The sequence below is a fragment of the Amblyomma maculatum genome, chromosome 4 (genome assembly GCF_055883805.1).
Source record: "Amblyomma maculatum isolate TAMU_Amacu chromosome 4, ASM5588380v1, whole genome shotgun sequence".
Classification (NCBI taxonomy): domain Eukaryota; kingdom Metazoa; phylum Arthropoda; class Arachnida; order Ixodida; family Ixodidae; genus Amblyomma; species Amblyomma maculatum.
In genome coordinates this window covers 40284691-40307633 of record NC_139347.1, presented here as the reverse complement: position 1 = coordinate 40307633, position 22943 = coordinate 40284691, and the positions used below count along the sequence as shown (strand labels likewise).

Sequence of the window (22943 nt, the reverse complement as noted above, 5' to 3'; positions counted from 1 at the left end):
GACACAGTAGCTTGCTCTACAAGCGCAAATCAAGTCCGCTGGCGCACAAAAACGGCAAAGAGCACGCACTGCCTGGACATCCTTCCCCTTGTCCTGCACACAGATGCACAGCTGTGCATCTGTGTGCATGCACACGCAGTTGCCCGGAGTTAAATGAAAGGCAAGAGAATTTAGGTGATCATATACCCACGGTCCTTGGTCCTGTCAGATTTAACACTGGTGCAGTTGCAATGCATTTCTGTATAAATAAAATTAGCTGATCTGCTCAAGTTGTAGCTAAATATAGCTGAACAGATCCAAAGGAAACGAGGGATTTAATTTTGGCAGTTAATAATTTCGATTCTGGGCAATCCCATTAAAAGAGTTTGCATGTTATGGTTGGTTCTGTAAGATACAGTAAATTGTGTGGCATTGTAGTGATATGTGTGAAATTCTCATTTGAGCAAGTTGCATTAGCAATCATTGTTCCAAGGCTAATGATTTGTTTATGGGGTTTAACATCCCAAAGCGACTCAGGCTATGAGAGATGCCTTAGCGGAGGGTTCTGGAAATTCGGTCACCTGATGTTCTTCAACATGCCCTGACATTGCACAGCACACGGACACCTTGCCATTATTTGAGTGCAGCTGAGAAATTGGTCCAATAGATGCACTGCTTTTCATTTCATGCTCTTATAGAATTCATACATCAAGAATGTCTAATATTTAGCCAGTGCTCACATCAGACAGGAATATTCCTGTTTTGTTCCCAGGCACTCCCATATGACAAGAGATCTAAATAACTGCCTTGCAGTGTCTAGCCCTGTGTTACTTCCACATGTTAGCTACTATGTAGGGCGCATGTTATACTAATGTTTCTGCAGGCTTCCAAAACCATAAAGTTTGGTTTATACTGGATTTAAAATCCCAAAGCGACTTGGGCTATGAGGGATGCTGTAGTGGGGTACTTTGTAAATTTTAACAGACTGGTGTTTTTAACGTGCGCTGGCATTGCACTGTACATGGGCACCTTGCGTTTCGCCTCCATTGAACCGTGGTGGCTATGGCTGGGATTGAGAAGCACAAATATAATGGAAAGCTGGACCAGTTTCGTGTTTTAAAACGTAGAGCAGAAAAACAAGTTGACAATGTGTGCCTGTCTGTCATCGTTAATCTGCACTACATTGTACACCCATAAGTATCTTTCGAAACGGATGCTATTGCATAGTATAGCTTTTGTATGGTATACTGAATGGTTTCTACCAAGGCTACAGTTCTAGTTCGCTTTATTTTGGTACCTCCTTTTTATTAATGACCATGCTCACGGTTGGCATGTTGCACTTCTCTACTGCTACCATTCCAGCGTTTACAGTAAAACCTCGTTGCAAGAGACACTCAAGGGACCCGAAAAACATGTCTCTTGTAAGCAAGGTCTCTTGTAACCAAAAATTCTAAAAGCACCGTGTTGATCAGTTTACTGTACATTAGCATATAAATGCATTCACACGCATTACCAGTAAATTGTTCAGGAAAGCTTAAAGAAGTTATTCATACTAGTATGTATTTTTGTGAGTGCAAAGTGTATTCCTTCCCAAATTCTGGAGGTAAAGCACTTCACTTTGCAAGCCTTCCTGCTGCTGTAATACCTTTGAGGCACTCTAACATGCTCGTCACCCTCAGATGATTCACAAAGAGAAAGGCATCAGGATTCTAAGCTTTCATCTTGTGATCAAATTTTAACAGTGAGGAGTTAAAAATGCTGGATGTCATTCATGCATTTTGATTCGCTTCGTAGGTAACAGTAATGTGATGCCGTTTTGACTTTCCAATCATGGGAAAGCACTCCTCAATTCCTGACGTACACAACAAAAAGGACACTGATGTGGAACGTAATTTAGCTAAGGGAATCTGAAGAGCATCATGTGCGAGTTGGTACGTTCCAGATGCATTGCATGAGCACACCTGGATTGTCTCTCTTCTAAATAGTGAAGAATTTACTCCAGGGACCTGAAAAAGTTGTCCTCAGTAACCGAGTGTCTCTTGTAACCATGTCTCTTGTATGCAATGTTGTTACCGAGTGTCTCTTGTATGCAATGTTATTAACATGGCAGACATAGGAAAACCAACCAAACCATTTTCAAATGTCTCTTATAACCGAGTGTCTCTTGTAACGAGATTTAACTGTATCAGCGAGACAGCACCAACGAAGAAAAACTGACACTTTTGGGACAAGGAATTTATTTTAGAATTTTAAGACAACGCAGTTATTCTGGCATGCAACATGGGTGGGAGCTTTTCCATGATATTGGTAAGAAACTTTTGAGAGTGATGGTGCTCTGGTTTCGGAAAAGAAACTTGCCTATCTGTGATTGAGGTCTGAAGCTGAATTCTGTTCGTAGATTTGAAAACCATTTATTTTGTTTATTAATGCGAAAGCATTACTTCGCTATGTTCAAAGATTTCTGTCTGCAGACCGTGTCAGCAAAATCTTGTCCGAAGCAGTTGTAATTGAGAGGTGCTAGAGGTTAATGAGTGGTATTAATCGATAGAGGGTGACATAATGCTGTGTCCGAAAAAATATTTAGGCCAATAAGTTAATTATGTAATTAATTAGAGGCAAAAAATGTAAAAGTAAAGGCGAAAATGGTCTCATTAGCCAATGGCTTGGCACCACATTCGAATGTATCAAATACTAAAATAGTTAAATCAGTCAATTGAGGTGACTTCAAGGATGCGACTTTACGCAACCTGAAGTCGAGCCAAAAGGGGCATAGGAAGGGATTGGCGTGCAATTTGAAAGTACCAAAGACTAAAGTAGTTAATTAAGACAGTCAAGGATATGACGTCATGCAACCGGAAGTAGGAAGTAGAGCCGAAAAAGTGCATAGAAAGGGATTGGCACGCAATTTGAAAGTACCAAAGACTAAAATGGCTAAACAAGAAGTGAATTAATGTGACATAGAGGATGTGACGTCACGCAACCGGAAGTAGAGCCGAAAAAGGGCATAGGAAGGGATTGGCATGCAATTTGAAAGAACCAAAGACTAAAATGGGTAAACAAGAAGAGAATTAACTAGAAGCAACCAGAAGCAACCAACAGCAGCATCCGTGCTTTCGCATTACTCCAATGCAGATTCTGCAGTACTCTATTTTTTACACATACTTGGGCACTGGCCCAAGCAGAAGAGGCTCTGAACAAGATTAAAAGCGAAAAAAAAAAAAAAGAAAAAAAACTATACATTAAAACAACAGTTTGAAACATCAAAGACAACAATATTCAAGACGAAGGCACATTCCAGCCTATTCGTAAAATCATCGGAATCGACAATGCTGCCTGGAAGAGCACTCAATTCTTTAAATGTTCTTGGAAAGACACTGTACTTGTCTGCATTAGTCATAGCTCACTTATGTAGTTAGCATGGTATTCTGTACCAATTCGCTGCTGTTTTTGCAGTCTGGAGGCTGCTAGTTGACACCAAGGGAGATAGTGCTAAAATTTCTAGCAGTGCAAGAATATGAGCTTTGTAAAGTTTCACTGCAACTTGCATGTGAAACCTCATTTCTCAAGACTACACACATTTTCTTGTGACAGGTTTTTCATAATGAATGAACCTTCGTTTTACTTCCTTGGTTCCCGTACAGCACCGCGTCGGTTATTTTTCAAGAACAATTGTTTCAGATTGCACAAGCATTTCGAGCGGACTGACTTTCGTAGCCCAATATGCTACCGTAGACTCGGCGTGTCTCATCTAGCTCGAAAAGTGACGTCTGCGCAATCATGCGTGCGCAGCATATACCAAGCCCAACAGTTTTAAAATATTGATAGTAGTATACGGAGAGCAAACTTCAGCTTCTGACCGCACTGGCTGTTGTTTCTGACTTTCGGACAACCTTTGGTTTCGGACACGGGGCGTTCGGGTTTTCACCAGTGTAGAATGCCTTCAGCAAGTCAACAGCTTGTTCAGCCCAAACGCCGGATACAACCTCGGTGCAACGCTCGTCGCTGTCGAAGACGTTCAGTACAGACCCGACACCTCCGAAACGCTCGTTGGCACATCCGAAAACAATCCTTTTGACGCCGAGCTTTTTCAGGGCGGAAGCGCACATGATGCACGGCTCTACCGTGACGTAAACTGTGATGCCACAGAACACTTTTTCGAAGTTCAGTCCGCGTTCTTCGCACCAGGTGAGCACTTGGTCAACGCAACCCATCTCGGCGTGCCGACAGGCGTTCTTGAATTCGTTAACACGATTCCTGTCCCGAGCAATGCATTCGCCATCGTAAACCATAACGCAGCCTACAGGCACTTCTCCTGAAGCCAATGCGTCTTTTGCAAGGCGGAAGCACTCGTTCATCAAATTAAAATCAGTTTCTCTCTTGATTTCTTTGAATGGGGCGGACATTTTGGAATCATAAAGTGGATTGGATTAGATCTGGTAGTCGCCACATACGAAACCGTGGTTTTTGTGCAAAAAAAAAGGGGGGAGGGGAAGGGTTTGTACCAAATTAAGAAAAAAGAAAAAGCTATATAAATATTGTAAAGAATCGCAAAATACTGGTGTTGTTTTGCTATATCTACACCACTCAGAAGCGGTCGCGCCGTCGCCAGTCGCTGCCGTCGCGCGCTCAGCGCGCTTCCAATGTTTCTTCCAACGGCTATGGATTTTAGGTTTCGTTTTGCACGTTGGAACGTGACGATCGTAACTGCAATAACCTTCACTCGGACTCTGACAGCAGTTTTGCACCTTGTGCAACTGTGGTGCGAATTTCACAAACTGTTCACGACGGCCAGTGCTAGTTCTGCAGTATCCACAGTGAAAGGACGGAATGCCTCGTCTACGAGATGTTTACCGCGTAGATCGTAGCAGCTGCCGAAGATGCGGGCTCGCATTGTGAAATTCCCGCGGGCAACTTGCTGCATGGTGATGAGCAGGCGCCTAGTTTCTGATGGAAAAAGATCCTTCTACGACGTTCTAGAGGTCAGTCCAAACGCAAAGCAGAACGAAATCAAGGCGGCCTACTACAGGCTTTCTATGAGGCACCACCCGGATAAGAACAAGGGGTGCAGCGCAGCAAGCGAGCGCTTCCAAGAGATTACTGCCGCGTACGACACGCTTTCAAACGAGTCTCTGCGCGCCACATATGACGAAAGCTTAGGTACGGTGCCTCAAAGAGCGACCAGCTTTCGCGCTGAAAGACCAACGCCGAGACAAACGCCTATGGGTGGTCGCACTCCCATATACAACTTCGATGAGTTTTACAGGCAGCACTACGGCGACGCCGTTAACTCCTACCAGGTTCGCAAGAAAAAGTACGAAGATTACTTACGACGGGAGGAAATGAAAAAAGGAGGAGGAGGCGGGGCAGCCCTGATGGTGATCTCTCTCCTCATTATAATACTTGCACTACACGAATGGCCAGTGACGCATGACGTTTCGAGGCCACCCGAAAGAGAAAAGCGAGAGAAGTAGTAATGCCACTGTAAGCACACTCTTTATTCACCGAAGACGTTTCTGGAACTGCAGTGATAGTTTACATTTTGAGCCTCCAAAACCATGTGCGGGGAAAAGTTTATTCGTCAGCAGGCACTCTTAAGATAAACCTGACAGTGCTGTACTGTCTTGGTCACTGCACTAAAACCACCTGTCATGTGACTCGTGTCTTGTCAGCTGGTGCTTACTCGTCCTGCAGTGCTGGGTTCGATTTGTAGAGCAAGTTCCGTGGAGACACAACACTGGAGAAACGCTTGGAATGTCGAGAAGACCTTCGCACGGGAGTCATCACAGCAACACTTGCAGACTCCTTGCCATGAATTGCAGCTGACAACCTGCAGAATTGTGTTTTCTGTGTTATTTCTCCTCCTACATCAAGCAAGTCCAAGACTGAGTGGAAAACTCGCTGCTTACCGTTTTAGGCTAGGTTCTTCATAGACTTTGTAATCAATGATTGTTGAGTCAAAAATGTTTCCTGTTGTCACGACTTCGAGATTCTTCCGTTTCTTGCGCGGGCTTGTACTCGCCTTACTTTTTCGTTTTTGTGAAGGTGATGGTGAGTCATGCACTGCTTTGGGTTCTTTTTCTGATGTCCTTTTTGTAAAGTTGTCCAGGGCATCGGCCAGTTCCCTGTGACCCTGTTGGTGTAAGATAGCTGTGGCTTAAATATCTATAACAATCTTCGCATTACAACGAAGTAAATTGAAAGCACCAAAAACACAAAGGAATTGCAAAAAAGTTGCTTCTGAACAAACTTAGCTCCCAGAGCTGCAAGTGGCAGTCAAGCCGCACTGCACATACAAAACCACAATGATTATTGAACTGAGCTTCAATGCATGTAACTGGAATGCTTCTGTACAGTGATCAGCGGGTTCACCTATTCCACTGGGACAGTATGCTAGCAGAAATAACACGAAATTATAGTGAAACCACTGCTAGGCATAATGCTAGCAGCTATGCTGTGCTTGAATGCATTTGTTAAACCCACAACAGGCTTTAAAATTTGACTTTGTTCTTCAAAGTTCCACTTGAATGGTACAGACAAACATGCCTAAAAGTTGAATACAATGCATTGTGAGCCGCAAAAATGAACCTTGAAGATAAAAAATTAAACTTCCTTCAGGTCCGGGTGCACAGCAGTAGCCATTTATGAAAGTGCAGACAAAAGCTCCACGGCTCCAGGGTCTGTGCCTTAGCTACAATAAAATTTACTGTTTCGCATGACTCATTTTCTAACCTCTGCAGAAGATTATAAGGAGGTGCCAACTAGCTACGCTGTCAATCGTGACAGGAGCGCACACCTGCCTTCGAGTGTTTAAATACCAACACAGAAACCTCTAGCTGTACTGGTAAGATTACGGCATAGCAGTGAGGTATTTCCAGTCCACTGCGGTTTCTTGCCACTGCTACCATTATTGAAATATACCACTAACCAAGGCTTTGGCACAAAAGGACTGTACAAGCTCAAAGCAGGCATTCATAACTTATACTGTGCAGAAGTAAGTTTATCCTATCTAACCCGCTTTCCACCCGACTTCTTAGAAGGCCAATTTCACCAAGAACATGAAACATTTATATATGCACGTCCATTCTAGAATTTGACAAATAGAGCCAGTAAACAATAGAGACAGTAAACAATTGGCTGATTAATAATTAAGGACCCCTGGAATGCCTTGAGATTGAATTCTGTCGCCAACATGCGCCAAACATTGTTTTTATGTTTGCTTAACAGGCAGGAGTTAAAAGTTGTTTTAAAACACGGTGTGAGGCCTTTGCTTTTAAAAACAAAAGAAAACTAGAACAAGAGAATTTTGCCCTGAGAGAGGGTAGAATGGCATGCATTCATCATAAAACTGTGGGAAATGTTTTTCCCTTAGTTTTTCAAGTTTTGCACAAAGAGCAAGATGTAGTTTGTGGTGAATACATATCCGCAGAAGTCGCATGTACATGTATGTGCATCATATTTTTCAAGAATAGAGTTGTGTGGTAAACGAGCATGACCAATACAAAGGCAACATAACATTTGGTTCAATGAAGCGCTCTAGATGACATGATTTCCGTTCCTTAATCACTGGCTTCATTAGGTGTAGTTTGTTGTTTACGTCATTTTCCACTAAGCCTGCTTTCTGGGTATCATTTTTCTTTTGAACAAATTTTATGGCATTTCTATGTGGTATATTAACTCTCTGCATTTTAGCATTACAGGTGACTGCGACATATGTGTCAGCACTCTCATTACCAATGATCTGAAAATAGAATGGTTTGCACTAAACATGACAAAAAATTTATCATCCATCCTCCTGCAAAATTTTTTGATCCAGCCCATCAACAGAACCATCGGTAATTAAACAACTCTGCCATTCCCCTTGTCACTCATGCATTGTAGTGAGTTAAAGAAAAAAAAAAATACAGGCCACCGAAAATATGCTGCCCAACTTGGTTGTTTTCCTCGTGCGAGGTGGAAGCAGGCTAAAGCATTTTGGAACAGCTCAGAAAGCCATAAAAGCCATTCTGGAACGGCTCTAAAGTAATCAAATGAGTTTTGGAACATATTTCTCCTCGCCGCGATGGTGCAATGGTAAGACGCCCGACTACTGTGCTGGAGTGTCCGGGTTCGATCCCGACCGCGGCGGCTGTGTTTCTATGGAGGAGAAACGAAGTGGTGTCCGTGTGCTGTGCGATGTCAGCGCACGTTAAAGATCTTCAGGTGGTCGAAATTACTCCGTAGCCCTTCACTACGGCTCCCCTTTCTCTCTTTCCACTTTCACTCCCACCTCCCTCTCTTCTTTTATGGCGCGGTTCAGGTGTCCACAGATCAAGTGTGATAGATACAGCGCTGTTCCCTTCCTGTGAACCAATTATTATTATTATATTATATTTCTATGGTCAAACACCTTTGATAATTGCAGTTTTCTATCCTGATTTACAAAATCCCTTATTTGATTCCTTTTTGTGCAATGTTCAATGCTTTTCCTGACTATGCATGTGTCTCTCACAAGATAAGATAGGCACAAAATGTAAGCATTCTCTGCCTACTTTCAAAGCCATTTAATGGGCCTGTTAAATTCATCATCAGTGTAAGGCCATGTTTGGAGAGTGAATTTACTACTCCAAATTGACTGCAACTAAGGCCCGTTCTCACTTGCGACTCGCCAAGGTCGCGCAGCCGTTTTGGTTGAAAAGCGACTGTCGAAAATAGCCGATTGGTTTAAAAGCGGGCTGTTCGACCACTGCTTGATTTTCCAGCTTTGCGACTGCTGGTCGCAAACCGTTAAACCAATCAGCGGCTCAGCTGACGTGAACATAAGTTAGCTTTACTCTATGTGGTGAACAGCATGCCCTTCGCGACTGGCAAGTGTAAGTAGACCTTTATGCCCTCTCAGGCATAAAACAGTTGATCAAGTAGAGCAGTGCTCACATGACGAGCAACACTATGATGGCAGCCATTGTACAGTCGGCCAATTTTTTAAAAGTATCGCGCGAGTGCCAATTGCCCGGCACTGCAGGCTGTACTCGAAGGAGGAAACGAGCATGTGCTCATGCTGCTCGAGGCAATGCCGTCTGCTTGGCTGTTCTGCTTCGTGCAAAACAACCCCCGCAAAGCAAGTTCTGAGCAATTTTTTTTCATGTTCTAAAGGCTGCATGTTTTTGATTTGACGCGAGCAAACCCGTTGCAACGGTCTAAGCATGACGCTAGGCCCCAGTTGTGTTTGCAGGTTTCGTCTCGAGGCAAGTTCTTTTAACCATATTAGTATGTAGATACTGAAGGTGCTCTGCAATTAGTTATTCGTAAGCAATGATTGCAGCTAGTTTCTTGGGTACGCTGCATTGTTTATTGGAAATAACTGCCTTTTCAGATATCAACTGCACTGTATGCAGCTGATGATAAAAGTAGTGCCAGCTTCTTGGAGCTCAACATGTAGGTGATTATGGCAGTCCAGCGGAGTGCTTGAATGAGAGCTTATTCATTCTGTACTTTGTAGGCTGAATGTTTCCTGGAATACTGCTTATGTGATAGCAGCTTCACATGTGCGACACCCGGGAACGCCAACGTAGGATGCACCCAAGAGCATTATCTGCTAGTGGCATCAGTGCTGGTACTGCAAGAGCGGCAGTACACGTGTCGAAGCTACACAGCAACGAATCACCGAGCACCACCACCACCCCCGAAGGCTTAAAAGAAACCTTGGAGCTTTGCTTCGTTGCAGTCCTGCGTAGTGCTTGAACGAGAGCTCACCCATTCTGTGCTTTCATGGGTAAGGGTTTGCCTATCCTTCCTCTTAGTTTACCCATAGCATATGTGCCTAGCTGGACTGCATCTTAAGAACAAATGAATGCCGGGCTCACAGTTATGCGTCGCTTGTTTGAAAACTTTCTCAGGTAAGGGTATGAACTGCGTGGCATGTGCAAAAGTCTACTAAACCGGAATATGTTCCGACCTCACTAAGCAGGGTTTGAAAGCAATGTCAGAAAGTGATATCAATAACTGGAAGAGTCCAGCTTGTTTGGGTGATGTGGATGAAGGTATTAATGATCATTACTGAAAGCAGTCAACGAAGCTAAATTATGTATTGAATCGGTTAAAAAGATTAGAAAAAGCAAATGAAGTTCAGACTATCATGCATTATGACATCCTTGCCAAGTTAGAACAGCAAGAGAAAAAGATTGATAGTATGGAACGCTCGCTGAACTATATAAGTCCCCAATACGATGAGATCCTTGACACTGTACACAGTCAGGACGAGATAAAGATGCTTGAGGAGAAATGTACAAACTTAGAACTGAGTCAGAAAGAGCAAAAGGCTGAAACAGCACAAGTGAAGCCAATGATTCACGACTAGAAAGAATACTCTGGGTGAAGAAATATTGAGATCCATGGTGTAAAGCAAAATGAAAATCTCTACGAAATCCTAGTGGATCTAGCTGGAAAAATAGCTGGAATCAAAAGCAGAAGAGATTGAGCAAGTTCACAGACTAAAAACAAAAAATGATGTGCCACCAATCATTACGAGATCCATGACACAAAAGACTAGGGATGCTTGGACCAGTAAGTGGTTTCACCAGGAAAAAAAAAAAAACACCCAGGATATTTATATCAATGAGAACATGACCAGAAACGCCAAAAAACTGCTCTGGCTTGTGAAAAAATGGGCAAAAGGGAACTCTTATAAGTATCTGTGGGCACACAACGGTCATATTTTCGTGAGAAAAGAGGGCGGCAAAAACTCGATCAAAATTGAGACTGAAGACAGACTCCTGAATTTAGCATAAGTATGGATCATCAATATGTAAGTTCGTTCCAGGACTGCTTTAAAGTAGGCAGGAATGTGCTACTGCATAAAATCTTCAAGCTACCCTCGATTTAGTGCAAATTAACATAAGAAGCATTAAGAAACACTGGGATTTTTTACATTTATATTTAAATCAATATAATCGTAATTTTAAGAGAAACTAGCATAAACAGTTCCCAAGTGGAAACTTTTCAAACAGACCATTCCCAGCAGTTCAGTATTTGTCAAGAAGACAGAAGGGTTAGTGGGCTGGTAATTTATGTTCAGAGATTCTTGACTATGCTATAGAAAAGTGGTTTATGTGAATGAAGCAGAAATATTCCTTCTGGCAATTCAAAGTGCTTCTGGAAGCATTGTGATATGTGTTGTCTATAGGCCACCATCAAATAATGTGAAGGCTTTTTTTTTAGATGAACTGAATGCACGTTTAGCACAGCAATTTGATGACCTGATCTTAGCCATAGATTTCAATATTGATATACTATCCTCCATGGAGAGAGACTGTGTGGTCGATTACCTAAACCTCATCTTAGCATTTAGAGAGTAAAATATCAGACTTTACTCGAGAAGAACATCTTGTAACACTAAACTCACACGTCCTTGCATTGATCACCTAATGATCCGTACGGCTTGCCAAAAAGCAATAGCTGGAGTTGTTCAGCAAAACTGGCAGATCATTACTTCTTAGCACTAACTTTGTTTTCCTCTATCTACTCTGAAATACACAGTTTATATGGCACTATTACTACTGTGGATAAGAAACTAGATGCTCTAATCAGTGAATATAACTGGAATACACTCTCAAAGTAGGACCATATGGTGGCATACAAGAAATTTGTTTGTTTTGTGCTCCTTTTATAGGACTGCTGAAAGAAAAGTGACCATTAAAAGAAGGAAGGTTCATAAGACACGGATTAACAAAGCGATAATGGAAATGAGTTTCCTGAAAGAAAAAACTTAGCAAAGTTGTAAGAACCCAGATAATTTACTGTTAAAGCAGGAATTGTGGCAGACTAGGGATAAATTAACAGCAATGTTAGAAAAGGCTAAAAACCAGTATTATATATACTTGAATTCAGAAATAAACTCAGTTCCTAGAGCGCTACCTTCTCTTAAATGATTGGTAACAGAAGCAAATGATTCGTTAAAATCTTTAGTTAGTTGCCGTCTCTCTTTACCCAAAATATTTGTAATTAAAGTGTCATCAATATTATTTTTCCTCTTCCTCCCACCTAATAAATTTACAATATTCCACGATTTATGAAAACCTTGCTTAGAAGCATTCTAAGCTTATGAGTGAACTTTTGGTAACTTTTGTCCTTTAAACACCTTTAAAGGAAAATTCATGCGTTTCACAATGTAGTATGCTACTATTTCCATCATTTATGTTGCTAGCTTTTAGTACTGCATCATTTTCCAATTTGCGCACCTTTCTACAGTATCAGCTACAAAAACGGTTTCCTTGCACCTTTGTATCCATACTTTCAGCCCAGCGCAAGCGAGTTCGAAACTAGCTTTGCATTGCATGTTTAAAGTTTAACTGGCATCGGCTTGAAACGTAATACCCAGTTGCAGTTCATGTTACGTTAGACAACTGCGACAACTATAAAAGTCGCTCGATAAACTTACAGTAGTCACAAACTCCAGTCCTGCTGAGAGTGACCTCATGGCTTCTGTCAAATTACCAGCCATTTTGTAGCAGAGGCAGCGGCACAACCAATAGGTTGAGTATTCCGTTACACTGGGCACGTGCTCTTCAAGCTGGTCTAGCCACGTTTCAATGTCCTCGGGTGGGTTTGGCTGTCGAAACAAAGGAACAAGTAAATCACTACTGTAATGGCAAATGCAGCGCCAATGCGTGTTTCACTGTGCATATTTCCAATCTCACTTGCGGGTATGATTATGACGTATCCCATGCCACCACGTCAGCAACAAATTTTTCATGAGCGGAAGCTAGAAATTTTCAGGAAATTTCAAAGTTCCTCTTTTCCGCGGAAGAGGGTACTATTTTACGAGTCACAAACAGCTGCAGAAACAGTGAATTCTGAGCTATCACAGCTCACTGTCAAGACCCTATTGCAACGAAGTGACAATAATAATTGCAAGTCACTTGCTGTGGTAGTTCAGTGGCTAGGGTACTCCTGGCCACGGTGACCACGTTTCGACGAAGGTGAAATGCAAAACACACATGTAATATACAATATCAAAGCACATTATGTGCATTAAGAAACCTCAGGCAGTCAAAATTACCCACATACCTATGGCATACCTCATAGCCCAAGTCACAATGGGAATAGTAAATCACATTAACCCAATAGTCAATTATCAGTTATGATGCTCCTAAGTTACATCTGCAAACACTTAGAGTACCAAATGTGCTGCCAACTTACCTCGCCCAAGCACTGTTGAATATCTGTCAGAACAGATGGTATACTCGCATGTTTTGATGCAATTACATTGTCAGTTTTGGTCTGAAAGACAAATAAAAGAGAAAAACTATAGAACAATTTGCATACTAGCATTGCAATACACTGCAGATTTCTTTCCTAGCCCAAGAAATAGCATCACATATTTGTATAAATAAGTCTGAGAACAGAAGGCTTAAAGGAACAGAACACTGGAATTTCGGCATCATATCTTTTTTTTCCGCCGCAGTGGAAAGATTGCCATCTAAAGTATTAGACTCCATAATGGTTTTGGTAGAAATGCCGTAGAAAATTTTTACAGAGAATTTTGTGATCAGTGCATGCGCCCATTTTTATGTAGCCCGATGCTGGAAACCATGAACAGCAACCGCGATGACGAATAGTAGTGGTTGACAGAAAAAGATGCACCGAAAACAAATATAAGTATCACTCCCCAGGCAGTAACTGCACATTTTTAGCGCAGCGTCCTTTTCAGTTTCCAAACTCAAGGCTGTACGGCACAGTAACATATGTCTCGTCGATGAAAGTTCGAATGTGCAATATCACCGCTTCATTCACAGAATTCAAAACATGTGGTGCCATCTAGAGACAAGCTGGAAGCATGCCACTCACGATGCAAAAGGAAAGGTGGTTTATATTTAAAGGCACATTGCAGAAGGCGCAAAATATAACAAGTGCTCCTAGAAGCAAAAAAGAACATTGTATACTTAAGAAAATCAATGATAATTTGCGGAGATGTAGTCATGTGGGGTACTAAGTGATAGTAATAATGGTTTCTCTGCAAGATGGTGCCTCAGTTCTCTTTTATGCGATTTTCAATGGCAAATTAAAATGGTAAAGCCTCTTTTCTTTGAGCGTGCAGTGCTTGATCTGTAGTATATGAAGCAATATCTTTTCATTTCCACCATAATCTCATGTCATATTTTAGGCCAGCAACTCATGTTCACAGAAGCAGCATTCCCTTTGGCTGAAACAGATGCAAGTTCAGGATTTCCATAGCACAAGCTCCTTTAACTGCATAGGCCCCAGCTCCTACAGTGATTATGAATTCTCATATTTGACAGGCAGTTCCCATGCAGCAACACATGATCTTGGCAGGAGCGGTTTTGTTGGGAGGGGCACTACTAGAAGCTCAAAGCAAGGGGAAGGTGCTCATGTGTTCCACCTCCTCACTAATTTACTCGAACACTCATACTAACTACTTAACCGATTCTAGTGCGGCCCCGATTCTAACGCAAATCCAGCGAACACAAATTATTTTTGATTAAGCAAAATTAAAAACTTGTGCAAGACGAATGGACAATTTATTCCTAGAATTTTACTCCTCGCTGCTCTCTGACAGCTCCTTGTCACTTTCAACCGGCCACGACATATTGTCCTCAGTGCCACCCAGTGCATTCGTGATGCTAGGCCTTTTAAACGAATGTTCCACCATGGCCAACGGGACTAAGACCCATGCCTCGCATGCCCATCCAGCGAACACTTCAAGAGCGCATGATCAAGCCTACTTTTTGGTGTGAGTAGCTGAGAACTAAGCGACTCATTGTAGACCTTTGTTGTTGCCTCTGCCACCACCATTGGGAAGTGCGTGAGCACAGCAATTTGTATAACACAGACACGAATCCGGACTGACTTTGCATTAAGCTATGTTCCTAGTATCCGTGGCATTGTTATCGATACAAGCAAACAGCTTCCTCACCATATAAATATGGCAACAATGATGGGTGCGACGATATTTGCACTCTTTCAGTTTCCTATCTGACTCTAACGTGCATGGTACTTTACGGTTTATTTTTCCGGAAAAAAAGTATGCATTAAAATTGTGTAGTAAGGCATGCCGTTTTTGTAATTGTGGTAACAATCATCAGTGCATTCAACCATGTTGCTGCAAAGCGTAATAGCCTGCAGAGACAGACTGCGCGATGTCACACTGATAATCACTAGACAGTGTATGTGCAAAAAGAATATAGTAATAATTACAGGGCTGCACAGTTTCTAACGTACGTAATCAATTTTAAGCACCCCTTTTCTTCACGATCGCAATGACCAAAGTGAGGGGGAGGGGGGGTGATGGCCAATGGCTCGTGCGCTGTCGTCCCTCGTTCGAGCTGAAGGTGCCCACTGGTTTTAGAACAGTACGACCCTGTGGGTTCCGCGATTGCCAGGAGAATGTGAGCTGTTCTCCTCCTCACGGTGTACAAGTTCTCCAATCAAGCTTGTCAGCACGAGAAGGGGAGCAAACCAACGCCGGCACATGAAGGTTCATCAGGTTCGCGGCACTCTTCGATGCCTGGTGCGGGAATGCATATGCATTCATTCATATTAATGTGAATGGGCGATTCATATGCACCTTCGGGTGCATATGAATCACGGGACAACCGCAAAAATGTAGTGCAAACAAATACTTTTGTTGATCTTTCCTCACTCTCATTAAACTTTTTTCCGCTTTTGCCATCCCGAAATTACACCTGTATTATATGCGGGCCCGTATTATACGTGGGTTTTATAGTATTTGCCAAAAATCTTCAGCAAACATAATTACAGTTTGCTTAAGCTTCAAGCTGTAGGCAGCCCTTTACAAGCTCGTTCGGCTTCTGCTACGAATCTCAGACAAATGATACCAAAACAAGCAACGCATGCGCGCAACGCCGTGAGACCTGCCGAGTGCTGATAATATCAGGCCCATGTGACCATGTGCCGATAGTTATCTGGGCGACTTTCGGCCAGTTTTCAGTGTTTTGCACTGTCACCTGTGACATAGTGTCTGAATAACAAATGAAGCCAGAGATAACGCCACGAACGGTGCATTACCTCGGGATTCTGACAGCTCTGGTTCGACGATAGAGTGAGCAAACGCACTCGACAGCCTTGGATACACAGTTTCTTGAAAAATGGGACGCTTAGATTCGCATGCAAACGTTTCTCCTTTTTTCTTTTTTGCGAGAAGAGAGGGAGTGCTTAGAATCGAGGGGCGCCTAAATTCGCGAAACTACAGTTCACTGCACACAAAATGACTGGTACAATTTATGCTGCTTATGTCCTAATGCAGATACCTCATTGCGATGCCGCATGATAACTGCGTAATAATTTAATAATATAACAATATGTGCCCTGAGAGTTGCTGGATGCACTGTTGATAGTAATGCAGAGACTATGACATTCACCTCTGGCGTTAAGGAACGCTTTACAGGCTTCTGGAGAACTGGAGATGCACCCAATGCTTGGTTTTCCGAAGACCTCAAGGCTGCTCGAAGAGGCTTGCCGGATGATCTCCGTGGCTTCCGAGGTGTTTGCTGCTTTGCCATGTTATCCTGATGGGACTGCCGCAAGGCTGATAAGCTGTAGCCTCGGGCACCCAGCCAGTCTTTCAGGGTTTCACTGAAAAATAAGTGAGCAAGTAAATCTTGAATACATAACCGACGACCTCTGAAATGCCAAGGATACTTCACACAGACACCTGCAGTTACTTAGTGCTCTTTTCTGCTGTGCTCAGTAGGAAGCTCAACTACAGTGCACATATCAGGGAACAATAAACATGATCTTTCCTTGCATCACAAATTTCATGTACTGGCCAATGGAGAGGTACTTCCAGATGGCTGACACCATGAATGCAAAGAACAAAAAGTACCATTACAATTTGGCAGCATGATTATAAAAAAACTTTAGTAGTTTCATAAAATAATGCGTTAAAGGTGCTGCCGCATCCGATACACACTGCTTTGTGCTTCTATGCTATCAATATATACACATATATACAGATATCGATGCTCGTTCAGTCTTCTGGAGCAATGTGTTGACAAAGTGGCCATGTCCCAATAAAGCAATAGCAACAAGCAGGAAGGGTGAGCAAGTATTCATGAACACAAGTAGAGTGCACACAAGGAGACCAAACGTCAGTATCTGACTGCACAACAATCCTTCACATTACTAAAAAATGTACAGTGATCCCTTGCAATGCTCCGAAGGTTACTATTCTCGAAAATCCGTTCACTGTGGCAGCATGAACTGTCTATGAGGCAGTAATAGAACACTGCATGCAGCACCGCATTGTCTAATCCAGGAGATACGAGTTCCAGTATACATACACTGATAGCAGACTACACTACTTACAAGGGCCAGTTTAGTGCTGGCAGATGCCTGCATTTGCCTAGCAATAAAATAGATTCCTGCCTCAAGGACTGCATGCGCCATCAAATCGGAGTATGCAGCAATGACAAGTATTATTAGGATGTGTGAATGGTTTAAGTGGTCAACATAGAGTTGGTGGAGCTGGCCTACACTGTGTTAAGAGTGCTGCTCATTGAAACTGCAGAGAAATAAAAAGATGTGGTGGACAGCTATTCATCTATCCGAACTTGCCTAATTCATAACATTAGCTTATCCTCAGTGACACATTAAGCATGTCAAAAAACAAAAGGTGACAACTGTGAAAGAAGTCAGTACGGGAGGAATCGAGAATCGCTCGTAAAAAATTATTTTTCGAAGTAAAGCAAGAAAAATGGCAGCCATTATCAAGTGCCGGAGATGTTACATAATGGAGACTTATTGGCATCTACCTAAGTGCAGCCCTACAGCTACAAAGGAAAGTTATACAGCTTTCTAAAATACTTTGTAGTTAAAGAAAAATTCGTCCCAGAAACCCGGGACCACCGCCTTTCCGGTGCGGTCGTTCTATCATGTGAGCTAACTAAGGAGGCTAGTAGAAGGTAGGGTGAAGGCGAATTCATCTATAACTGAAGTGGGAAGTATGTTTTGATCAATTTGCAGAGCAAGTTAGAGATTCTCTCATTTGCATTTTAGATTCAGTGCACAGTAAAAGAATACCCAATGTTCTGAATTTCCAAACACTTTGCCAAGCTGCAACTCTAGTCAGTTCCTTACCCGTACCACTTATGAAAGTGATGACCTGTCCGGCCTGTTTGTTTTGCATCATTTTCAACAGCGTACAGCACACAAGTACGTAACAAGGAGAACACGTCAACACACTGGCTATGATACTTTGGCACCAGAGTGTCGTGTTTTCTGCGTTACACTCCTACGCGATAATTATGGACCTTGAGGCAGGGACCTTACAATACCAGCTTCTAAGAACCAACAGACAGAGAAGCCACCTACAAGTTCTCAAATCAGCTAAGGGGACACATGAGGAACCTTTCTGCGTATTCTGAGTACTCATGAATTGATTAAATGCTGCAAAAGATGATACCAGCCAGCAGTCCGAATTTGAACTAAGCACTCCGAAATGTCAAAGCATGAAGTCTGTGAGGAGTTTAGTCATCATTGTAATTAAATTATATTAAATAGCTCTGATTTCAAAGCATGCCCAGGTGGAGCACTGAGGCCAGCTTTAGTTGGCACACTTCCAAACAGAGCTGGTAGCTTACAACGCTGGCAAGCTGGAGGCATTACAATCTTGCACATCAATGAAACTTGAAGAAAACTTGTTTGTATGTTTCTTCAATACTAAGGTAAAAAAAATATTTGCTTTAAAACATTGTTTCCACTACATGACTGCCCATAAAATTAGAGTGCTGCCAAGTGAGCACTTTCATGGAGGAACCAATAACAGACAACAGAAATGTTAACAGTGTTACTCACTGCAACGTGCGGCTGCGCCTCGGTGTCTTTGGCAGCCTCTTGGGTGTTGCACTCCTTCGTCCAGGCACAGTAAAAGACACTGACTTCTTGACCAGGGAAGTGCTTGTGCCCTTACGTAAGCAGGAAGAATGTGGCTGAGGCAGCTTCTTAAGACGACTGCTTGGTCTCTTTGGTGACACCATAGGGCTTTCTACCATAGTGAATGTGCCGTTCAGTTCTTCCTCATCACTTTCACCTTCAACAGGAACCTCGGTCTTTTGGGGACTGGCTTTTTTCGCTGGAGACTCTGTCGCTGACTTGAATGAGGCAGAAGAACGCTTCTGCCGGTAAGGTGTCTCACCGGCAAACATCTTCGTGCTCTTTGCACTCGACGAAGTGCTTGCTTCTGAGGAACTTGAAAGGCAGATGCTGTGAGCAGTGTGAAAGGGCGTGCTCCCACTAGAGCTGTTAGAGGAAGAATTCCTGCTGGTGGCCTTTGGTGCTGTGCTGGGCGAGCGTGCGGCAGTTTTCTGAATCACCACTGAACACGGAGTCGAACAAGCAACATGCCTGGCTGAGTTTGGCACAAATTTGGCTCTGCTTGAACTTGGCGGTGACTGGGGCTTCACACCTGACTTTGGAGGGGAACACATCTCACTCCCGTGCTTCAAGGTGCCAGAAGGTGTCTTGTCTTGAGCCTTGCTGCTGCTTTTCAAATTACTTTTTCTAGCGATGTTGACTTTTGTACTCGGGGCACCTTTCAGCACCTGCTTAACCGCAGAATGCCTGGAAGAACTGGCACTTCCTACTGTTGACAGATTCCTCACAGGTGATTTGACAACAGGGCAAGGCTTGACCGCAGATGTTCTGCCCAGTGATTTTCGGGAGATTGAAAGTTTTGCCTGCTTTTGAGTTGTCGATTTTCTTTCCAGAGTAATTTTAGCTGCCTGAGCTTTGGCTTGTGCCAGAGATGGACGGCCACGTGGCTTTTTAGCAACCTGAACCTTCGCTTGTGTCCGTTGTGTAGAGGTTGCTGACTTTTTACCCAATGATCTTCTGGCATTTTGGGCCTTCTGCACTGGGGGAACTCTGGCTCTGAGGGTCTGCTTTGATTGTTTAGGAGACTTCACCAACGCAGAAACTTTGGTACCTCTTGCAATGGCCTGGGGCTTTTTAAAAGAGCTTCCACATTCAGTTCTTGCACCAGTTCCGGCAGCAGCTTTAGTAGCAGGTGCCTGGCTCTTAACTGCAAACTTGGAGGTTGCTTTAGACGTCGATGGCAAGGATGTCACAGATCTGCTGGAAGATGTTTGATTTCCTGTTTCTTTGGGCTTCTGTTTCTTGCCCAAGTGCGGAGATCCCTGTAATGTGACATCTATGTTGCACATCAATCTACCATGAATCAAAACTATGCTAGTTGATTTACTGAACAAAAATACAGGATGTGGCAAAAAAAAAAAAGCCATAACTTTCACCATATCATAAATTACAAGACAGTGACAGTAAAAAATAAAACAAAACATGACAAAAATGAGACCAAAGTGCGAAACTATCTAATAGACAGAGTGATATGGAAAGACTGAGCATCATGAACTTCATTTCTCACCCCCGGTTTCCGTTTCGAAATTCCTTGCAACTTTGTAGATGCTAAAGTGCGCTGAGTCGAACTTGAAGCAGCAACAGGGAGTGCCAACTTCACCGATTTGTTTTGCGATGCAGACTGTGGCAGATGTTTCTTCTTTTCGGGACTCGTTCTGAGAGAGAAAAAAAAAAAAGCAAAAGGTTCAGCATGAAGAAAAATAAAACAGCTGGCTAAAGTTAGACCAGCATCAACATTTTCAATACTTATACCAATGACAGGATGCTTTTTTTTTTTCTTCCTTTACAGCCCCATCAAATAAATTCACAGGCACTGGGAGACTGCTAGCTACTTAGGCATATTCCAGTGCTGTGTAGCTTAAGGACAGCAGTGCACATGCTAAAGTATGAAGATGCACACCACTAAAGCATTCTCTTAAGTCCATGCAGAAAGCAGATGCTGCTGTGTGAAGCAAAGTTTCTATCCTCAGGACAGCACAGCAGGTGACACTAATATGCAAGCAAGGCAGTGATCCAGCCTATGCTTCTTCAAAAACCAGTTGTGCTAACTTTGAACAGCACGCCCTCAGACGTTTTGGAACCGCTAAGTTTCATATAACAAAGGTAATTTAACGAGTAGAAGACTCACACGTAACATTTTCCTTTTCTGTAATGTATTGATAATGAAAGGCCTCATTCATTTTCATCAATCCACAATACATTCTGGCTGCATAGTTCATGTCGACGTGTTAGGAAGTACAGGCATAGCGCGTGATATTTGTTCTTTTTAGAATAAAGTGGGAGCGTGTATATTCACATATGCCGCCTATTCTGGTTTGCAGAAAATATGATACAACTCGTTCTCGGGCTTGCCATGTAGTACAGGGACTCGGTAATCATAATGAACAAAAGGTCGAACCGAAACTGGCGCCATTCACTATTTCTGCAATGACTAATTAATTTAGAAAGCGCAGTCGATTAGGGCACGCGGCAACGATGCGTTCGCATGGAAGTTGCAGCGTAGTTAATTATGTCAGTTGCAATCTGTCGGCAAGAGCAGCTACCTCTCTGAAACCTCAGAATCGTAGGAAGACGTCTCTTCTCCGGAGTCCTCCGATCCGTACGTTTCCCGCCAAGGAAAACTATAGACATCATCGTGGATCAGATCGTCCACGCGAAATGCGAACTCGACGAAGTCCAAGAAGCCCGCTAAGTCCAGAAAATCGGCTAACGACATTGTGTCGCGAGTGAATGAAAAGCGCGGGTTACGGGTAAAAAAATCAACACTTCCGTAGGCTACGACCGACAATTCCGGCAAGTTATAAGTAACGCTAATATAACAGCAAGAACGCTACGTAACTACGCATCGATTTTGAGTAGTTTCGCACCCACAGCGCGCTAAATCACTGAATGAAGGCAGAAGATATGACGCGAAGGTTTATTTCTTGGCGGCCGCCGGACCTGCAGACAGAAAGTGATGAGTAATTCGGATCAACCGTCGTCTAGTACAGCAAAATCCCTAAACTGATATCGACATTATTACCTTGCAGGAGTACCGCTTCCCTTCGAGCGGGATGGCCCAGCAGAGGGAGTGTGCTGTAAGGTCTTCTCTCGCCTGAAAAAGTGAATTCATTAACAGTCGCAGCTACTTATGTACGCCACTAACCGTGCTGCTTGTAAATACCAAATACCTACAGCTTGTTTGAGTACAGGCGTCGCCGTTCCCATGCCGACAAGGCCTTTTTAGGCGACTCTGAAGATCAAAAACAAATAAATTTGGCTGCAAAACCGAAAATATCTTTTCGTACGCGTTCATGTTCACGGAAACTTCCGTTGATAACGCTGCATAGAATGATGGCGCGAAGAAACGACCACAAATTACATGCAGCACAAGTCAACGTGCCGAACGCAAACGACAGTTAAAACTCGTCTCATTAGTCGCCCACATTTAATGCCAGTTGCAAAAACAGCAAGGAAAAAACAAGGGTGGGTAGCCGTTAAACAAAAGTTTAACAAATGCAAATACAACAAATAAAAATGCGCAGCAACGTGCGTGCCGGATCCGGCTCCCACGAGACCCTCCAAAACCAAACAATAGAAGCAAGGTGTTCAGCGTGACTGAACATTGCAGAGCTCACCTTTCTGATTCTTCGGTTTCATGGTAGTAAGATGCAACGTATCTCTAAGCAACAGAATAGCAAAATCAAGTACGAAAGAAACAAAAGCTCGATGCCCACAGCCAGCGCGCAGCCTGGCGCAAGCCGCCTTTCTCGGTTTGAAATCGCGTCACGGCAATGGGCCGTTTTCATTGGCTAGGCTCTGGAGCGCAGTGATTGGCTGCAGAACGCTTTCGCTCCTGGGAAGTGGAGCAGACGATATGCTCTCCGGACAAGCCACACTACAGGCGCAAAAGTTAGCGCTCGCCCTCAAGATGTGTCCTGTGTGGTTTCTGTGCGCTTTGCTCTTACTTACAAACAAAATGTGCGCGTCGAGGCCGTGCTACAGCTTAGAGAAAGTATTGTCAGGTCTCCGGCACCCTGTTAGCGTCGTCCCTTTGCCCCAAAACGACCGAAATGTGCTCGTGGGGGAACACAGAGGCA

At 43.2% G+C, this 22943-nt stretch overlaps 3 protein-coding genes across 4 annotated transcripts; 1 reads left to right on the top strand and 2 right to left on the bottom strand.

Moving 5' to 3' along the window:
- Positions 1–3571: 3571 nt before the first annotated feature.
- Positions 3572–4440, bottom strand: LOC146190800 (tRNA-specific adenosine-34 deaminase catalytic subunit ADAT2). The gene has a single exon (XM_084601182.1). It carries the CDS (start codon positions 4380–4382, stop codon positions 3825–3827), a length of 558 nt encoding a protein of 185 aa, XP_084457308.1. The 5' UTR covers positions 4383–4440; the 3' UTR covers positions 3572–3824.
- A 37-nt stretch (positions 4441–4477) lies between these two features.
- Positions 4478–5959, top strand: LOC146190799 (uncharacterized). Its single transcript, XM_084601181.1, has one exon. It carries the CDS (start codon positions 4857–4859, stop codon positions 5448–5450), a length of 594 nt encoding a protein of 197 aa, XP_084457307.1. The 5' UTR covers positions 4478–4856; the 3' UTR covers positions 5451–5959.
- On the bottom strand, positions 5454–22623 carry LOC146190798 (uncharacterized). Of its 2 annotated transcripts, XM_084601178.1 has the most exons (10): positions 22482–22623; positions 22039–22096; positions 21887–21958; positions 20372–20519; positions 18787–20126; positions 16353–16566; positions 13153–13233; positions 12392–12562; positions 5886–6109; positions 5454–5806 (listed from the first exon to the last, which is right to left on the bottom strand). In XM_084601178.1, the coding sequence occupies exons 1-10, from the start codon at positions 22501–22503 to the stop codon at positions 5656–5658; spliced, it is 2481 nt and encodes an 826-aa protein (XP_084457304.1). In that variant the 5' UTR covers positions 22504–22623; the 3' UTR covers positions 5454–5655. The 2 variants fall into 2 exon arrangements, with proteins under 2 accessions (XP_084457304.1, XP_084457303.1); XM_084601177.1 differs by lacking the exons at positions 21887–21958; positions 22039–22096; positions 22482–22623 and adding an exon at positions 21408–21691.
- Between the last annotated feature and the right edge of the window lie 320 nt (positions 22624–22943).